This window comes from Anas acuta, chromosome 2 (genome assembly GCF_963932015.1).
Source record: "Anas acuta chromosome 2, bAnaAcu1.1, whole genome shotgun sequence".
In the NCBI taxonomy this organism is placed as follows: Eukaryota; Metazoa; Chordata; class Aves; order Anseriformes; family Anatidae; genus Anas; species Anas acuta.
The window spans coordinates 136,415,969-136,434,995 of NC_088980.1; the positions used below are offsets into that span (position 1 = coordinate 136,415,969).

Below are 19,027 nucleotides of genomic sequence, written 5' to 3' on the forward strand. Positions count from 1 at the left end.
ACTAAATAAGAGTTTGGAGGTTGTTTTTTTTTATTATTAATATTTTATAAAAAAATCCATATCAAAAGGGAAGAAAATCGCTGAGCCACTGATAGGTTTGTTTCCAAGGAAAATAATCTTTTAAATTTCAGAAATAAATTCCTTTTTATTTTATTGCAGTAAGAGTTTTATAGCTGTTTTGTGCAAAGTAAGACTTAATTCACACTATCAGTCTTTTTTTTTTTTTTTTTTTTTAAGTTCCTCAGTTTGGTTAACATTTGTTTGCACCCCTCTACCATTATTCAGTTTTCATTCCATACATCACTGCTGTTCTGTTTCTAATCAAAATGCAAAAAGCAAAAATTCTTACAATATTGAGAGTTATTCTGAGAGATCTAACCAGTTTCACAGATTCAGAAGTATTTAATGGTCTAAATCAAAATGTGAATTTTGGTGGGTTTGAGGATTGCTTTCAAGTTCTGTTGCAGCAATCTAAGGAATACCCATGGAAGAGCAAAGAAAAACATCCCATTTCTCTGACTCTAGTCCAGTGCCATAGATGTTTTATCATGTGAACACAAAGAAAGAAATTATTTCCAAAGGTGCCAGTTCATGAAAGACCTGCAACGCTATTTTTGAAATGCAAACAGGACACTGAAGGCATAGAGAAGCATCAAAAAGCAGCTGAAAACTTGATTAAGGGAGCTGTCTTTCATCCTTCAGCAACCTAATCCATTCTTTATATCCTGCCTTGATGCTGTGATAACTAGCTTATCTTTATTTGAGTTTTACTGCTACACAAGCATTTAAATTTATATCCGCAAATCTAAAGCTGGATTTCATCTCATAAATAAATACCATACTAGCTAATTATTGTAGCACAAACTAGTATTGATAAATTTACCCACCCTTGGACTTTCACACATTAAAGATTAATGTTTTGAGTGCCTACATATTTGTGCCTAATTTTGTAGAGGCACTCAGGGAATAAGGAAAATTATATTTTCACAAAAATCACAAAACATGTCTATTTGAAACCCAATATTCAAATTTAAACTATTTTAAAATAGAGGTAGTGTTTGACTGAGGATACAGACTTAATTTTCAGGTCTTAAATCAAGATTATGCTTTTAAGTGAAAACTCTTAGTGCCAAACTGCAAAGGGAGTGAGAATGAGGAACATTAAGGATAAATTTGGCTTAAATTAGAAAGTTTATTTGTACTTCAGTGGTGTCTTAGCAACCTATAGAATTGTGATATAGTTTTTGTTTCTCTCAAGAGACTGAAAGATAATGCTTGGAAATATTCATGGGGTCAGGAACACTGCTAGGAAAAAAAAAATCAATGGGGTGGCATTTTAAATGTATAGTAAATATGTTGTAATAGGTGTTAGTAAAAGACTCTGGGCTGACCTTGTAACAGCCAGAGATTCTTTTTTTATGACTGTAGAATGAGAAGGATAATGGAAAGAAAACTTACGGGGACAAGGTTTTAACATAAAAATAGTTAAGATGGTTGTGAGTTGGTTTCCTTAAAATTGAATGAAAAAAATTGTTGTCTTGGCCACGTTAACTTTCAGATCATTTTCATATGTACTTTGTTTAGCTATTTCAATTATTAAATATAATTGGTATCTTTAATTTTTATTTTTGTAGATATGCTTTGTTTCTGTGATTCAGGTGTTTCGGTCAGTAAATCGAACGTTCGCTCTGATACAAGCATTTTTGGATTGCAGTCTTGTCTGAGATGTTCTGCTTAAGGAAAAATATATACAGTGACATTAGTAGTTAAATGTGAAACAAAATGATGACATTGGCTGTGTCTGAAAACCAACGTGGCACATGCTCAATTCCTCCTGTAAAGCGATAAAATGCTGCAACTGCTGAACCACCACTTTGTTCTCTGCCTTCCACAGCTCAGAAAGTGAATCCGGCTCACAAAGCGCATGCGATCAGCTTGTAACTCCTACAGCATTAGCAGCTTGTACCAGGGTTGACTCCTGCTTTACTCCTTGGTTTGTGCCATCACTTAGCGTGCTGGTCCAATTTACTTATTTGGAAGTCCACCTCTGCCATCACCTTGATCAACTAGGCACAGGTATGTACTCCTTCATGTAGAATAACAAAAGCAAGTGGTTTGTATGTACTGCTTCATCATTATTTTGCTCTCTTTTCCTCTTTCAAAAACCCATTCTTGAGATAAATTATCACCAACAGCCACCAGTGATACAGACTTAAGAGTAAAACTCATGATTTCTGTTCTGTGCACGGAGAAAGTAAATGCTGTAAGCAGTGCAGCGAGCTGATCAGCCCCCTTCCTCCCTCAGGCATGGGTAACTGTAGAAGCAGCCTGGTTTTCCTGGTCTGATTAGTGGCAGCAGGTGCCACTTCATTTTTGAGCCATCTTAGTGGATGAATTTGATCTTCTAAATTTTCCAGCATATTATCAGTACTATTAAAATATTTGAAGATTTTGCAACCCGCTTAGTAAGAGTTCCTTGGAAGAGCTCTGAGAACTGCAGATTTAACTGTTATTTCAATTATGATCACTTTTGGAGCTACATCTGGTTTTGTTCAGTACTCTCTGTCACTGCGTTAATGGCAAATACATTCCAAGAGATCTTTAGATTATTGTCTGATTTTCAAATGCCAGGGATGCTTTCCTTGGAAGATGAGCAAATATCTTAGATAAATTTGACAGGACCAGCTTTTTTACTCTATTCGAGAGTAGTTTTGGTGGTTTTGTTTTTGTTTTTTGCAAATATTATAATATATTCATCATCAAATCATACCAAGTCTGACACTCAACATCTAGCAAGCAATTATTTGCCTGTCATCTACCTCTGTCTGTACATAATCGTCTTCACTATTGCATTCAAAATCCAGACGCTTGATCTTGACAATCAGGTGCACTGGAAAAAGCAAAAAAATCAAATTAAAGTCAAACACAGGTGTTTTTTTTTCAACAACGACTGAGTTTGTGCTGATGCTGCTGTTGTTCTTGATATAGCACCTAAAGACTTTCAGATTTGGGGTTCTGCTGTGCTATGTTACACAGAAAGGGAGCACAAAGCTTATTGTATCCATTACAATTTATAGAATAATAGGGCTTGATCCTGGAAAGTGGTCAGTTTTTTGGTTTCAAATTTGTAGAGCACTTGAGCATATGCTAATTTAAAGCATGTGAGCTGTTCCAGCAATATAAATAATAGCATCAGTGGAAATACTCGCATGCCTAATGTTAAACAAGCAGCATACATGCTTTGCAGTGTCTGCTGCTGCAGTGCTGCACTTGCAGGACTGAGACTTCAGTGAATACGACAAAATCTTTTTGACGATATATTTCTAATGCTTTAGTTTCAGGATACTTTTTTGTTCAGTTCTTAGTATTATGGAGTAATATGTCATATCTCCATGTCTGTGGTCTTGGGTACTGTATAAATGCAGCAAGGACATATTTCTTCGTGGAGTTTATTAGCCTGCACTATCACAGTTTCAACAAATGTTATATTTCAAAACAATTTCAAAAATATTATATTGCTGAGTTCTGTTGCATTTATAATGAGCTATGTGTGGAACTTCATATGCATCTACTGTAGCAAAAGCTCTCACAAAAATACGGTCTCTGCGACAAATGGGTGACAATCTGAAGTACTGTGTTGTATGTAGGTAAAACAGTTTGGCTGTCTGGTCTCTTTACCATGAAATGAACTTAGTTTACAATTACTTTTTATTTGCAGCTACTATTAATTATAGTTTTCTTTTACATCTAACAAATGGTGTGAGTGGGATTAATTTCAGATTTCAGAAATGTCTACACTCTTATGAATTTTATTTGTTTAAATCACATATACAAGCAGTTAAAAATAATTTGCAAAAACATGCATGATGTGGCAATAGTGATGTTCTGGTCTAGCTTTGTTTGTTCTTTTACTTTTCAGCACCACCAAAGTTTCTTCAGCCGTTTTTATCTGATAAGAACATGCCATCTGAACTAGAATACATGATCATTTCCTTTGATGAGCCTCATGTTTATCTTCGTCAATGGAGAGATGAGTCAATGTTCCAGGAGATCCAATTTTCATCTCAAGCTGACTGTAAACTTCTGGAATGCCGAAATGTGACGATGCAGAGCGTTGTGAAGCCTTTCAAAATCTGGGGGCAGACAGCCATCTCCAGCAGCACAGCAGGAAGGCTATTTGACTGCACTGTAATGGTGGACCCCATTTTGATCAACTTTGGCCAATATGCAATTCATTCTCTGAATACAGCTATTCAAGCTTGGCAGCAGGTATGCCGATCTAATAGTGAGGAAAAAAAAATTGTAGCTATTTTGATTAATTCAGTAGCAAATTAGGATGATTCTGAACTGAATTCATTTAAAGAATTCCAAGATATAAAAATTTATACTAAAAGTGTTCCATGATAGCAGGGAAAATTAGGAGACAATGATTCCTTTATATATAAAAGTAAATGTAGCCTGAACAGCTTGAGTTTCAGTGAAATTACATGGATTTGTATCAGACTAATCAGAATCTTGGTCTCAAAATGCACAATATTCTGTTAATTTATGAAAAGGTGAATGATGCATGATATGTAAGCACAGCTCTAAGCGGTAGAGCGTATTGTTTCCAGTTACTATTTCTATCCTTATTTGAAGTTCAACGCTAGTTTCACGTTACATGCTGTACAAGCAGCAATAATGGCTGAAGCCGGTCCCAGCATAAAGAACCTTGCTTCTGCAATGACCCCTTGAAGGCCTGTAATTCCCTTATTCCACTATAGCCTTGAAATCAAATCATTCTCTTCATCTGCCTGAAGACCTATGTGGAGCCTGGGAATTAATTACCTATCATGGCACTACAATAACAAAGCCCCCAAAAAAGGATAAAACATCTGTTTTATATCAAAAAAAAATCTTTTTTAAGGGCATTCCATGGTTTTCTTGTTGCAAAAGGACATTCATAAAACAAGATCTAGTGTGATTTAAATCTTTACAGCTGGCTCAAATATCAATGTGAACAAAAATCTTTGTAGCTCCAATTTCTGTTTTTTGTCATATTTTGAACAATGCTTTTAATAAAAAACAAACATAGAAAGTATAAGAGAGTCCCTGGTAGGCTATTTAAACCCCAAATATTTCTGACTTAGAACTAGTCTCTCATCTAAGACATGTGTGGCAACTACTGCAAAATGGCCTTCAGAAAGGTCAGTTTCCTCTTAGGATGGGAAAAAAGGTCTCTCAGACATAGTTATACATATAAATAAAATATGGTGCATAAATATTTAAATGTTTTAAACCACATCACAGTGTGAATGACTGACTGACTACTCTGTGCCTTGAAGGAATATTCAGAGTTGAAAAAAATGGAATTGTATATTTGATTAAGTAGAGCCATATGTCGCGTAGTATATTGCTGACAGGTACATTCTATGAATAGTTGGTACTGATTTATACATGGATTTGGCAATGTTAACATGAGCCACAGGAGGATATACTTCTGTAATTGTTGCTGTAATTTTCTCGTTTCCTCTCATGTCAAGGGTACTTGCCACCATGTTCTGATGTGGTGGGTACCTAGCCCTGAGTATTTGAGATTAAAAACTTGCACCGCTTTGAAATTAGGGAACAGTTAACACACAAGTGTGTTCAAAATGGCTTATTATATTAATTGTTACCAAGATGTTTTGTACGTGGCTTTACCTCTGGCTCGGTGGAGAAGGGAGCACTGCACGGGGAAGGAATGAATTTCGCAATGATAAGCATAGTTTGATGTTTGCTGTTCACGCAAAAAAAACAGTATAGATGCTGCCAACTAGAAACATGAATTTAATAAGCAGGAAAGGTTATTTGAATTCTCCACATATTTTTTACTGGATTAATATCTGAAACAAGTGATGCCGTAGTCAGTGGACGGACAGATGAAGCATGAAACAATTTGGCCTTGCACCTTTAGGTCAAGAGTTCGAGATTAACAGAAGCCTCTGTCAGTGTCTTTGTTTCCTAGAGATGTACTGATTTTTCTGTTAGGTAATGCTTACCATTTTGAAAGTAGATTAAGCCTAAAAAACACCAGGCATACGACTTGCTTTTACTTCTAGGTCACATGCTGAAAACCTGAGAGGATTAGCACTTTTTAAAAACTCTTTGCCCTTTTGGCATATTTCACTGTCTAATCTGAAATCCCTGCTTAAATAGAAGCAATAGCAGGCTAATGTGTGTCTAAAAACAAAGCTAAAGTCAGTTGGGCAGGTAAAACCAATTTGTTATTAATTGATTTTAGTATTTAATAACGTATGGAGTATCAAGCGAGATAGAAAATGTGTGTTCCCTGTGAATATACAAGGTGGGGTTGGTTGTTTTTGTTCACTCCCTTTATTTTGGTACTTAAGCCTTCACAAATTGTTTCATAGCATTAGTGATTTGTGATACACAGAGACACAGGGTCAGCTGAGAAAACAGCTCCCAAGGTATGGCATGAAGCGAGTGTTCCTGAGGAGAAACTATTCCTCTGTGGGCTCCCACTGTAAATGTTTTCCTAAACCCCTCAGAAGTTATAAAAGCTCCTGTTTTAAACCTGCTTTAAACCATTAGAGCTTCTTTTCCTTGAGGTCCGCGTGGTCCTTAACCTTTCTGTTAGCAGTTGCATAAGTTTTCTTAATGAGCTGGGATCAGTCAAAATGACATCAGTGATCACAGTAGTTTCCCCGTCTTTCTACCCCAAGCACAAAGAACAAAGGAAAATGGTACAGAAAGCTTGCGTGTAGCTTCAGTTTAAGTTTGTAGCTGATAACGTCTGGGTGCTCCCATGAGAATGAAGTTACAACAAAGCTTAATCGGAAGAAAAATGTTCTTTTCTCTTGGAGGAACTTGGAGGGAGATAAGAAATTGCTGAAGACTTTGTCTGAAAAACATGAATAAGTACTGGAGAGAGAAAGAGTGTGTGTGTGTGTGTGTGTGTGCGTGTGCTTGCACAGGTCTTCGGTAGCTTGTGAAGCACGCAGAAAATAACTTTGGGCACATAAAGGGACCTCTGCTTTTATGGGTTGTTTCCAGATCCAGAAACGCTTTGAAATAGCTGTGAGCTGAGATGTGAAAAGAAAGTCCTGAGACAGGCAAAGCCTGGTGACTAGTATCATGTGGGGTGTTTTTCCCCTCTCTGAATTGAATTCACAAAATATTTGAAAGCCCAATAAATGAGAGACACTTTCCAGGCCTCTCGGAGAGAAAAGAACAACTGAAAAATGATCTAAAGAGGGGCAGGAAATTGTCCCCCAGGAACTGACCCTAATCTGTATCTGATTCAGGCTGTTGATCTTGTGCTGATTCTTTTGATTTGCAGTTTTAATTCAGAGAAGGATTTTTTTCCTAATCCAGACTTAGGTGTTTGCAACTGCTGGAGTCATCATTCAGCCCTTCAGCATCACTGCCACACAAATGGCTCAGTTCTGTTTGTTTTTATTATGTCTGGTTTCTTTACGCTCACTTTTATCAATCAGTCCTTCTTCTGATTGTAGTTTTTTTTTTTTGGTCTGTTATTTTTTGTTTTGTTTTGGCTTTTTGTGTGTATTGTAGAAGTTTCTGCTGTCAAACTTCAGCAGCACCTTTGGGATGCGGTTCCCCATGATGGGTGCATCAGGGATGGAAAAGCATGGGTGCTACTCTGCCAGAGGAAAATTTCCCTCATTTACTGCAAGGAGAATGAGAGTTTTCCCTAGAACCCAACCTGCACAGTCCATTGCTGTTGTACTAAGCTAAAGGATGCCGCCCAATTTCCTTGATAATCCTTTAGTCAGCTGTTATTACCAATACTTGAAGCATCAGTAGCTATCTCTTAAGCCTAGCAGCACAGAGCAACTTCCTATTATGCAAATTTTGGTGTTTCCTTGGTTAAAACTTTGGACCTGTTACAAAATCAAATAATAATATAATTAAAATATCTCTCTGGCTTAAGTCTGAGAAGTGTTGCCGTTAAAAGCAATGGATTCTAGTAGCAAATCAAACATTTAAGACTAATGATGGCAGTCATTCCTCAGCACCAAAATGGATGTAAATCTGTTAATAATCCCTCATGTGACCATATTCCCCCAGTACAATTTAGGAGTTCTGTACACGCCAAGAAGTCAAGACAGAAAACTGAACCTTGCTAGATTCCCTTTTCAATTCAGAAAATGCAAGAACCAAGCAAAAGAAGGAAGTTCATCCTCTCATTTTGTTTTTCTTTCTCAGACTTTCTCTGTGTGTAATCAGCAAGACAAACCTATTGGAGTAAAACAATTTTCTTAAATTCCCCTGGGTTGTATCTAGGTTTGACTATAACAACATGTTGAGCTCTATGGATACCAAATCCTCCCTTTTAAAAAGAACATTTTGCAAAGCTGTAACAGGGAAATATATATTTTTGTGGTAGACTTATGGGTATGTGGGTATGGCAGCTTGACAGTAAAAAGTCATAGATCCACCACTAGAAAATGCCAAAACAAACTGTGCACTCTGAAGTGGCACTGTAAATGTCAGCCTTTAGCATACCCAGATCTGCTACTACATGTGATACAGACACGCTATGTAATGAGCTTTACTGCTTCGAAAAAGTGAGATTTTGATTATGCCAGGCTAACTGTTGGTTCACAAAAGATACCTGGTCTTACGCATAAGAATTCATGAGATGTGGAGAGAAGCTTCAATTTAAATATTCTCATGCTTTGATACTCTGAGTGATTTTTTAATTTTTTTCACAAATGCTCATAGCTAACCATTTTGACATATGGTCTCAAAGGGAATCACAACCTGTCCATAGACCCTCACCTTAGGTCCTTCTGAAGTTAGTAACAGCAGTGAGTGTGCATTCAAAGGTGTTAAATCGGTCATACTTTGCACAGTTCCCTTTTCAGAAAATCTGTTCAACGTGTATCACCCAGCAATGTGCTATGAGCAATGTACCAAACTGTTTTTCATGGATAACTATGGATCCATAGGGAACTATCAGGAAGTATTTTTTTTTTCTCTCTTTTTTGATCTCTGAATATCTGCAGGCTTCCACCCACATGGTTATCAAAGAACTAGAGACCCATATGATCACAGACAGAGGAGGTGCTACCTTCATTATGTCTTTTTAAAAGGTCCACCGAGAGAGCAAGGAGGGGAAATAGAATCTGCTCTCAAAGACCGTGGAGGTCCCCTAAGTTAGAGAAAACGTCATGGGAACGAAGGATGAGAAAACAGCAGCTGGGTTATATTGTGGGAAGAAGGGAACCGACCAATAATTAAGCATTGTAAAAAGTGTGTGCTAGGAAAGATAGGTCAAAAACAGGTAATGAAAAACACAAGATGATTTTTTTTTTTTATGTTACACCGATTAAATTGCATGAATACTATCCAAGTAGTGTTTTCTTGTAGTTGCTTGTAAGTGTACAGTGCCAGACCATTAGTAACAAGGGCAGAAATTCTCCGGTTGGAAATTAGGAGAAATTTCTTCTCAGGTTAGAAATTAGGAGACATTTCTTCTCAGAAGGAGCAGTCAGGCATTGGGACGAGTTGCCCAGGAAGGTGGTGGAGTCACCGTCTCTGTGGGTGTTCAGGGAAAGGTTGGACGTGGTGCTTGGGGACATGGTTTGTGGGTGACATTGGTGGTAGGGGAATGGTTGGACCAGGTGATCTCAGAGGTCTTTCCCAACCTTTATGATTCCATGTTTCTATATGAGGGACAATCTTCAAATCAAATGGCAATTTGACCTCTCCTGTATAGGGGATCATAGTTTGGGTCTTCAGGGATGGAAGACGTGTAGCTTTGATAATTTTTCTATCATACAGTCTCGTTGTGTCAACAGAATGACAAGTATCCAGATGAAAAGTGGAAAGAGAGAGAGATGTAAGGATGTTCTAGACAGGATAAAGAGCATTGTAAAATCTAAAATACTTTCAAAACCCTTGATACTTTTTGATTTTTTCATATTGGACTATAAAATTACAAAATGTATCTTCAGCCTAGCTTTGTGGATCTGTGAAAATACTCTCCCCACACGTCCTTGTATTTATTTATTTATTTTTTTGTAAGTGTTGCAGTATCTGGAGAGAGATTCTTCTCCTGACCCACAGCAACATTTCAAACTAAAGGCTGTAGCTGGGGAAGGGGCACTGCAGCCTGTTGGCCTGAAAGATCAGTTGTCAAGCCCAGAGAATCCTCCCCATGTTTCTCTGACCAGCCTGTAGTGTCCCTGCTGCCCTATGTGCCATGTCGTTTCCCATTGAGGTTAATTTTGTTGGAGTCTTTTTCATCAGTTAGGAAATCTAATTTTTATTTTAGCTTTAAATGTTTAAGGTTTGCATTGCAGAAAAATAAAGGAATATATGTTCTTAGTTACATTTTGTCAAACCAAACACTAGTTTTTGCTGAGAGTAGAATACTGTGAGACCAAAGCTAATGGCAAGAGATCTTAAAGCATTTCTGTGTTGTAACAGTCGCCACTGGGCAGACAGCTGCCAAACGTCTTGCAATTAATCTGATGCTTATTGGCTTTCATATTCTTTTCCTTTCAGAACCAATGCCCTGAGGCAGAGGAGTTGGTCTTCAGCCATTTTGTGATCTGTAATGACACACAGGAGACACTGCGGTTTGGCCAGGTGGATACTGATGAAAATATTTTGCTGGCTAGTCTCCACAGTCACCAGTACAGCTGGCGCTCTCACAAGTCCCCACAGGTATGTCAGAAACAGCCCTTCAAATGCAGCAACTGCTAGAGCTGACTGGTGGCTTTATGCATTGATTTTCTGTGTGGTGTCAACGATCTGCAATGCTCCAGTTCCTTCAGGAGCCACATGCTGTGGCTACATCAGAAAGAAAAGGTAAACAAAGAGTGAGGAAAGCCAGAAGTGTTTAGAAGTTACTCAAGGGTGGATCTGCATGTGCACAACCGCTTTCTGTAAAACTGAGCGTTTGTAGAAACTGAAGCTTCTGAAAAAAAGCAAAAGAAGATTGCTTGCCAGGTTTTTATAACTAAGTGATCAGTGTCTGTTTTCTGTGATGTACATTAGAGATTTGGGGAATTTTTTTAATGAATTGTTTTTACCAGAAGCATCTGTTCACTGAAATTGTTTGCAGAAAAGGGTCAAACTGGACAAATCTCCCAACTCACCATGTGCTTGCATTAGAAAAGAACGGAAATCATCAGAAACATCCCATTTATATAGTTTAAGTAATGCAGTTTCTGGGTTTTTGGTTTTGTCTTTTAGGGATAAACACTGAAACCAAAATAAAATGATTTAAAATTGTCAGTATTTCAGTGAAACCAGGTTGTTGGTTTTCTTGAGCAGTGTTGAAAAGTGGGCTTTTCTTTCTGATTCAGGATAAGGCAAGATTTTATATTTAAAAGAAGGTATTTATGGGGCAGCAAAGCCATTTCTTCTCTTTTTTTAGTACATACCCAGCTTCTGCTGAGTGGTACACTGGAGACCTGTGCCAGCCCTCTTGCTGAGCAGCAGTCCTGTGCTGGAGAGCTACTGACATTTTTACAGAAGCTAGGAGAAGTGTAGTGGCTCTGGTTTCCTAGCTCCTGTAGAGCCTTGGAAAATACCAGCCTTAGCACATCAAAAAGAAGGTGAAGTTTGGGTGGTCACTCTCAGCAGGACTTGTGCCCACTTCCACTACCTCCAGGTTTCACTGGGAAACAGAGATGACAAACTTACTGTGGTTCTTGTTCATATGTCAGTGGTTATGCAAAACTACCGAACTTCACATGAATGTTGTAATCTCTGCACAGCAAATTCAGCCAGAGTAAACACTTGAAGCTGACACTGAAGTCAAAGCATAAATTGAGAGGAAGGAAGGTTAATAAAGAACCATCTCAATGCCACCAACAGAGGAGTTGTAATAAACTTTGTGTGCTGGTATAGTAGTGTACAGAGGGGGGCCTTTGGAGACTTGCAGAGACACTGGAGTTGCTATACGTCCCTTGTCACCTTTTCAAAAAGAGCATGCTTTCTCATGCAAGCAAAATGCCTCTGACCCCCCAGCCCATGGCCAAGCAAACCAAATGGGTAACTATGTGCAGTGGGCTTGTGTCAGATGGCGAGACAGGATCCTCACTCATCAGCTGACAATACTCACTTGCATTTGGGTTACAAATGGCATCACTTCATCCAGGCATGTGAAGGAGAAAGAACAACAGGACTTGTATTTGAAAGCCAGCAAAATGTGACCCATCTTTCATAACCAATTATCACTTGTAGCAGTCGCCAAAAAAAAATCATTTAAACCTTTTAATAAATATATGGAAAAAGAAAGAAATGCTCAAAACTATTATAAATAAAAACAGAACTAAGTAAGGCTTTCCACATCCATTTTCTGGTGTCCTGTATAAGATTACCCAAGCTGGGAGAATCCTCTTTTTGACCATCATTCTCGATCCTTCTGCTGGTAGCATAGTTCTAATTATGGTGGATTTCTAACAGTAATGTACTTCCAATAATTGGAAAGCTTTGAAAATGAGGATTAACCCTAGGAAAGCGAAAAGTGGAAGAGTTGAATTATAGCATTTTCCTGATACTTCTGTCACATGCAGCCAAGCTGCTGAAGACCACCAGCACAGTATATTGCATTAGCCGTCTAACACCTGCAGAACTTAAAACATTGATCTTTAGCTTGTCCTTTCTGGCATGGACTTGAGCTGTGCAAAATACTCGATTTTCATGGCTCCTATATAAGTTTCAGATTAAATGAAAAACTTGAAGAGCAGGATGAAAGGTGAAAAAGTCCAGAAGAAAACCAAATCACAGATTAGGGAGTGGATGAAGTGACAGTAAGGCGTTCAGATTCATTTTTCAGATATTCATTCTTCAGCTGAAACTTGGTGATGTCAAAGGGTTTCCCCGGTCTGTTTTGCACTGATCAGATTCAGATTCACTGAAGAACTGGGCTGATAAACAGTCACGAGTGTCATGTTGGATTCCCACATCCCAGGAGATGGCGAAGCTAACAGCCTACTCCTCCCGACTTAACCACGCTGCTGGCCAGCAGTCTCTTCTAATAGGGGGGCTATGCCTCGCTTATCCCAGCCCTTGGAATAATTTCAAGAGTATTCTGCTCCTTTAATATTTTTCAACAACCATTTCTTGCTGGGAAACTTAGAGACTAAAAAACAGCCCTGAGATAATTTCACTGAAAATATATGGAAGCGTAAGCTTTCCTCACGCTGTGAGATAGAAGCAAATTTTCTTTACAGAGGTCACAAGATCTTGGCATGCATCTATAAGCTTTGTTCATTTGGTTAATGTTAAATATGAATTGCTGTAAATATAACGTGCTTCAGAAAGGCAGTTCATTTAAACAGCGCAATCCTTTGTCATTTTTGATCATATGAAACGAGTTTGTTTAAAGGTTATTACAAATGTTGTCATGCACAGATTTTTTAATGATTAATACAAATCCTTGAAACAAAAACAACTACTCAATTAAGACATCAGGTTGTACCTATTATGCTGTGGCACTTTTCTAATTGTTTCCATGCAAAACTATCTAGCAGTTTATTATCCAAAGGTCAGAATAATGCCCAAGCATGGACAAACCCTACAAGTGTCATATTCATGGAATGCTAGATGACTTCATAGTTATGAAATTATTTCATTTCTCATGATAATTCCCAACTTGCCAAGTTAGTGAATTTTAAGAACTCTGAGAGCAGATTGTAAGATAAATGTGAAATAATCCATACTTCTGGAGTCAGGGACTTCCCTCCAGGCATTAGTTCATACTTGACTTACTTGACTTACACTTGGGGATAAAATGAGTTAGGACAAGGTCTTAGATACCACATTCTCTTACTGGGAAAGAAAACCAACTTGCACAACTTCGGCTGGCTCATGTTTCTTGTTACACAGGCACTAAGAAGCAGCGGTTGCCATGAAATACTTTATTTAACCTCTGCAAAATGTTTTTTTAGTATGGCAAGGCAGTTCAGTTAAATGAAAATAAATAGTTTTTAAAGGATTGTATTTCTTTTACATTCACATCAATAAAATTCTCCATTTTTCTTTTGCTAATTAAGCATAGTGAGAGATGCAGTAATTGGCTATTTGAATCATTTAACAAAACTAAATATGTTACCTAAAATCCATTATTTTTGTAATAGCAGGTAGTTTTGTAATGACTTATTTGTATTTAGATTTTTTTTAATATTAGCGAAGTTACAATAGGCTATAATTAAAAATTATTAAACTTCTTAAAGTTAAGAAAACAGATACAACACAGTGAGGATTTGGATGTATCAGTTATTGGTGGTGTCCCTCCAATTGTTTGGCTTAGCTTGAAACTCCTTCCTTCCTTTGTTTTTTCTCCAGCCTGGATCTTCTACATTTCAGGGAATCTAACGTTTCCCTTTTAACTTTCACTCTGATTCCTGCAAGTCTTACTAGTTTGGCTAATATTTCAGTAATAAGTCTGAGGTCCAGCGCTATTTCTTCTGCTCTGTTCCATCCCCCATGTTTTCCTCAGATTTCATGAGTTTTTGACCTTCCTTAGGGATAAGACACCCCCAGTATATACTCCTTTTCGGAGTTGGGGTAAGTCCAAAACTGATGATATTTGAGGCTTTAAGCAATTCCAGCAAAAGTTGCCAGACCTCGTGAGTTCTCTTTGCAGATTTTAATGAAAGTTAGAGGTCTGTTAGATATCATTAAAAAGGAAGAGAAGCTACATCACTCCTGTGTTGTACAGACAACACTGGCTCCTACGTTATTATTGGATCCAGTCTGTGCTCCTTATCTTGATCTTCAAGTTGCTTTGTGGGATGGGCCCCAGTTATGTCAAAAGTCATGTTTGTCTCCAAGACAGCTGCGTTTTTTAGGAGAACTGGAGCATATGATACATAGGGTGAAATTCTGAAGTTAGAAGAGATCAGATCTTCCTAGCAATGTACTCAGGGTTAAGGAATTCTGTCTTGCAAGACAGTAGGCAGTCCGAGGGTCCCACCAGGGACCACAGCAGACGTGAAAACCAACTATTCATATGAGAGTCCTCCAAATGTATTCTGCAGAGATTGCTTGCTTGCAAATAAACAGCAAAAATCTTTTGTAGCACACTAGTTCAGTTTTCCCCACACTCGGGATCTAAACCTGTGATTTTTCTTTTAATGCAAACCATAATGTTGCATGGAGGACGTCTGCATTTAAGGTAGCAGCTCCCAAACCTTTCTCCAGAGCCTACTGGCAGCAGCCCATTTTCACTTTGCACTACACTACCCACTGCAGGTGCAGTGGGTAAAAAGCAGTTTGTATCTTGATTTGAGCAATGACTTCAGTGCGAATGTGACCAAGTTATTGTTTATAAACCACATACATGTATTTCTTATCAAAGTAGGTATGTATTCCTGAAACAGCTCTTGCTGGAACAGCCACTTGACTTGCTACTTATGTAGAATTTGAGAGAAAAGCTTTGTTGTTTGTTTTGCTATTCCTCTGAACAGACACACATTCCTGAAAAGTTATTAGGAGTGGTCATTACATTAATAATATGTTTATTAGAACAGTATAATCCATTTAAAGTTATTCTCCTCTTGTTTCAAATAGAGTGCCTGCAAAGCTCAACTTCTGCTAGAATGTTATAAACATTGTTAACAGCAGTTGTAGATTTGGAAATAGCTTTAAGAACCTCCTCCTCGTTCTCCTATGAAAAGAAAAAAAAAAATGAAGCCAAATTTTAATTTATGTTGCATATCCACCAGGATAATAATTCATTGTTATTTATTTCCAAATGGCTATTCTTCCAGGTATTGGGTTATATCCTGTGAAGTGTAAGATGATATACAGTACTCTGTGGGTTCCGACTTAGAAGCTGTGACTTATACATCAGTTATTATTGGTTTTTTTTCCTGTTCTATTGTTTAGGGATGTTACAGATGCTCTGCACAACCTTTTGTACTTCATATAATCCTCCCCAGGTTATTTGCAGAACATTGGGCGTGGGGAGGTTGGAAGTTTTTATTTTGCACTATTCCAGTAGTGAGAAATGTGTTGTTGCTCTCCTCTGAGGATCTACATTCAAAATCAGTGGTTAGACTGTATTACTTTCTAAATGATATCTGGGGAAGATAAGGATTGATATTGTCCATGAGACACATGAATCTTCAAAATTTGGTTGCCATACTTTAACCAAAAGTCTGTTCCACAGTATTTAGAGTCAGTTTGTACCTGTGAGGTTCAGGCCTGCTGTGCAGGTTGTTGAGGCTCACAATACCTCCAGGAGCCCCCAAAGGTCATAATTTATCTGCTGAGTGTGACATGCTTCTACCGGCCAAGACGGGGATGGTGAACATTGCTTTCTCCCATCCTCTGTTCAACCCATTTGTCTTACAAGGGGTGATGGCATAGAAATGGTCAGATCTCCCAGGTGCCGTGAGAAAATCAAGCCAAAATGAAATTCAGCCTTTGGTGATTAGTGCTACAGTTGACAATGTGCAGAATGAACATTTCATTCACTGCTTTCCCAAATGCTAATCGCTAAAAACACAACCAAAAATAAAGATCATCCTTCTCTTTTAATTTTTCAATTAAAAACTGATTTAGCTTCAAGTTTTACGATTCAGTTCCCATCTCCAGGTCTCCATTTTCCTCCATGCTGCTGAATCATCCCAGCTTTTATTTTACTGTTGCATATCTCTGAAAGTAATCATCTGCTTCCATACACTAACCAGCTCCTCACCTGATTCCTTCAAGTCCCTCAGAGTTTACAGCCATCTCTCGTATTCTTCCCAAAAGGCATTTACTAGTTTCACCTGGAAAACAGATAAAATTTAACGAAAGTGAACCTAAGTTGACTTCAGTGGCAAAGTAGAAAGCAAAATAGAAATCAAATTTGTATCACTAAGCATTTTGAGGGCACAAGCTTTGAATTACTTATACAGCTGGAAAATGCTGCCTTTTCTGGACAGGCTCCATTCTTAGTCTCATTTTTAATCCCCCATTTTAGTCTCCATGCCTTGTCATATGACACTTAGCTTTATTTACTCAGATCATATCCTTCACCCACACATCTAGCTGAAAACCTAAGCAAATTTTGAGGAGTGCATGGAAACATTCTGCAAGGAACTGTGATAAAAATGCAGCTTTTCTAACCGTTCCCTCTGGTAGGAACAGCTTCATCTTAGTCTACCTCCCTGAAGGCAATTTCTTTTCCTTTCAAAACAGAGATCCATAATGGCTCAGAGTTAAAAATCCCACAAACATCGAGTCCAAACAAAAAGCTCTGCTTTATCTGTTATGTTTCCCCAACAGAAAATGCAGAAAATTCTCTTTAATCTATAAATTGCCATTTGTCTCTGGATAATATTCATTAGAATGTTTTTGAAGTTCATTTAATATTTTGTACCTTTTTGCTGTGACTTCTTTTTTCTCCTAACCTATAACATGCTCAGCTTTATTTGTTAAACTTTTTTAAGTGGTTCCTGAGAAATACTCAGTGTTTACTTAAAACTTGATAAATGAAAGGGGTTACATGGCAATTGCTGTGAATCTGTAGTATTAGGTCAGCTTATAACATTAGAGGTCTGTCTTGTTGAGTATCTAATACCATCTAATATGGCATCTGCTAACATAATATTCACACCTGATTACTTAATTTTCTAAAATTACTTCAATTTTTGTTTCCTGCCATATATCTCTATATCACTTAGTGTCATTTGCTAATCGCTTCTAGCCACGCTGTGCAGGAATCTCACATTCAAGTAACTGGTTCACCAGGAGATCCCTTTGTGTTTTCATGTAATGCAGTTTCTTGGCTCACAAGGAAACTTGCAATATCCAATTTTTATATTACTATGTCATTAATACAAATATATTAGATATATTTAAAATAATTTATGAAGGTTGTTCCCTGTTGGATGCAGCAGTTATCAGTATACAAATAGTATGTTCAGGAAATAAGAATTGCCAATATATGGCAGTATCTCTTTTTTTTATTTTTGTTTCCGAACCATGAAGTTAAATGCACAATAATTATTGTGCTGCAAAGAACATTAGTAAGGCAGCATTTGTGAGCTAATAACTACACGGTGAAAGCTGACAGCATGTTTCTTGGGAACGTTCAACTCATGAGGAAAGCTGTTTATACAGGGTGGGAGACATCCTAATCTTGGAGCTACATGCAATTACTAATCATCAGTTATGGCATTCATGTGACATCTATCTTTGGAGCACACCACATTTTTTGTGCCTTCTTAGTACCTTTTCTCATTACTTGGCTGTCATTTCCAGCTACCAGTCTCTCCAAAGCAAACAGTTTTCTTGTTTCTCTTAGTTTTCATATGTGATGAGATTTATTCCCAGCTGCCTCTGTAAGAAACTGAACTGATTCCAGCCACTGCAGTTGGATTTTTTTTTTGCTTTGTTTTTCCTTTTCTGTAACTAATACTCAAGTATCAAAGCAATGTGTTTGTTTATGAGTTTGAGTGTCCTAGTGCACAGTTCCCTCAACGTGTTCTTGAATATAAAGAAGTGCCCACGCATGTACATACCCAAACGCATGCCCATGCACCCACTGGCACATACTAGCCTTTGTGCTTCCAGCATAAAACTAATTTGAATCTGAATGCAACAGTCATCACTCTTGCAAATTCAAAAGCCACCCACTGAATGGATGTTTTTGTTCTGTGAGTAACTTGTGCTGAGGATACCACAAATTGCAAACAGGCTACTGAGTTGTAATATCTTTGAAAGTTGTTGCTGTGGTTGTTTCTTAAAACAATGAAAAGAAACCAACTTGCAGACGTTCGCGAAGTCCAACTGGCCAGATCTATGGACAGTGCTATCTCTTTGGAAACAAATCATGGCAGAACATAATATTTACAAGTTTCATTTTTGCTAGTGTAAATAACCAAACTTTGGGCCTGATCCTGTTCCCAATTACTTAAATTAATTAATGTCATATGTCCAAAATCAGACTGAAATTCAACCCTCAAGAAAGAATTCCCACAAGGCCTTTATATAACTGTTTTAAAGGACTTAAGTGATGCTTAGACTCTGTGCTGGCCCTCTGCAAAGAATAAATTTTACCCAGAATGCT

General features: G+C 37.8%; 1 protein-coding gene across 8 annotated transcripts in view; it reads left to right on the forward strand.

The window, feature by feature from the left end:
* VPS13B (vacuolar protein sorting 13 homolog B) overlaps positions 1–19,027 on the forward strand; it is a 459,168-nt gene that overhangs the window by 398,976 nt on the left and 41,165 nt on the right. For all 8 annotated transcript variants that reach the window (XM_068672350.1, XM_068672346.1, XM_068672349.1 and 5 more), the window contains 3 exons: positions 1,895–2,076; positions 3,920–4,269; positions 10,516–10,677. In XM_068672350.1, coding sequence (XP_068528451.1) covers positions 1,895–2,076; positions 3,920–4,269; positions 10,516–10,677 — 694 coding nt within the window. The remainder of the gene's footprint in view (positions 1–1,894; positions 2,077–3,919; positions 4,270–10,515; positions 10,678–19,027) is intronic.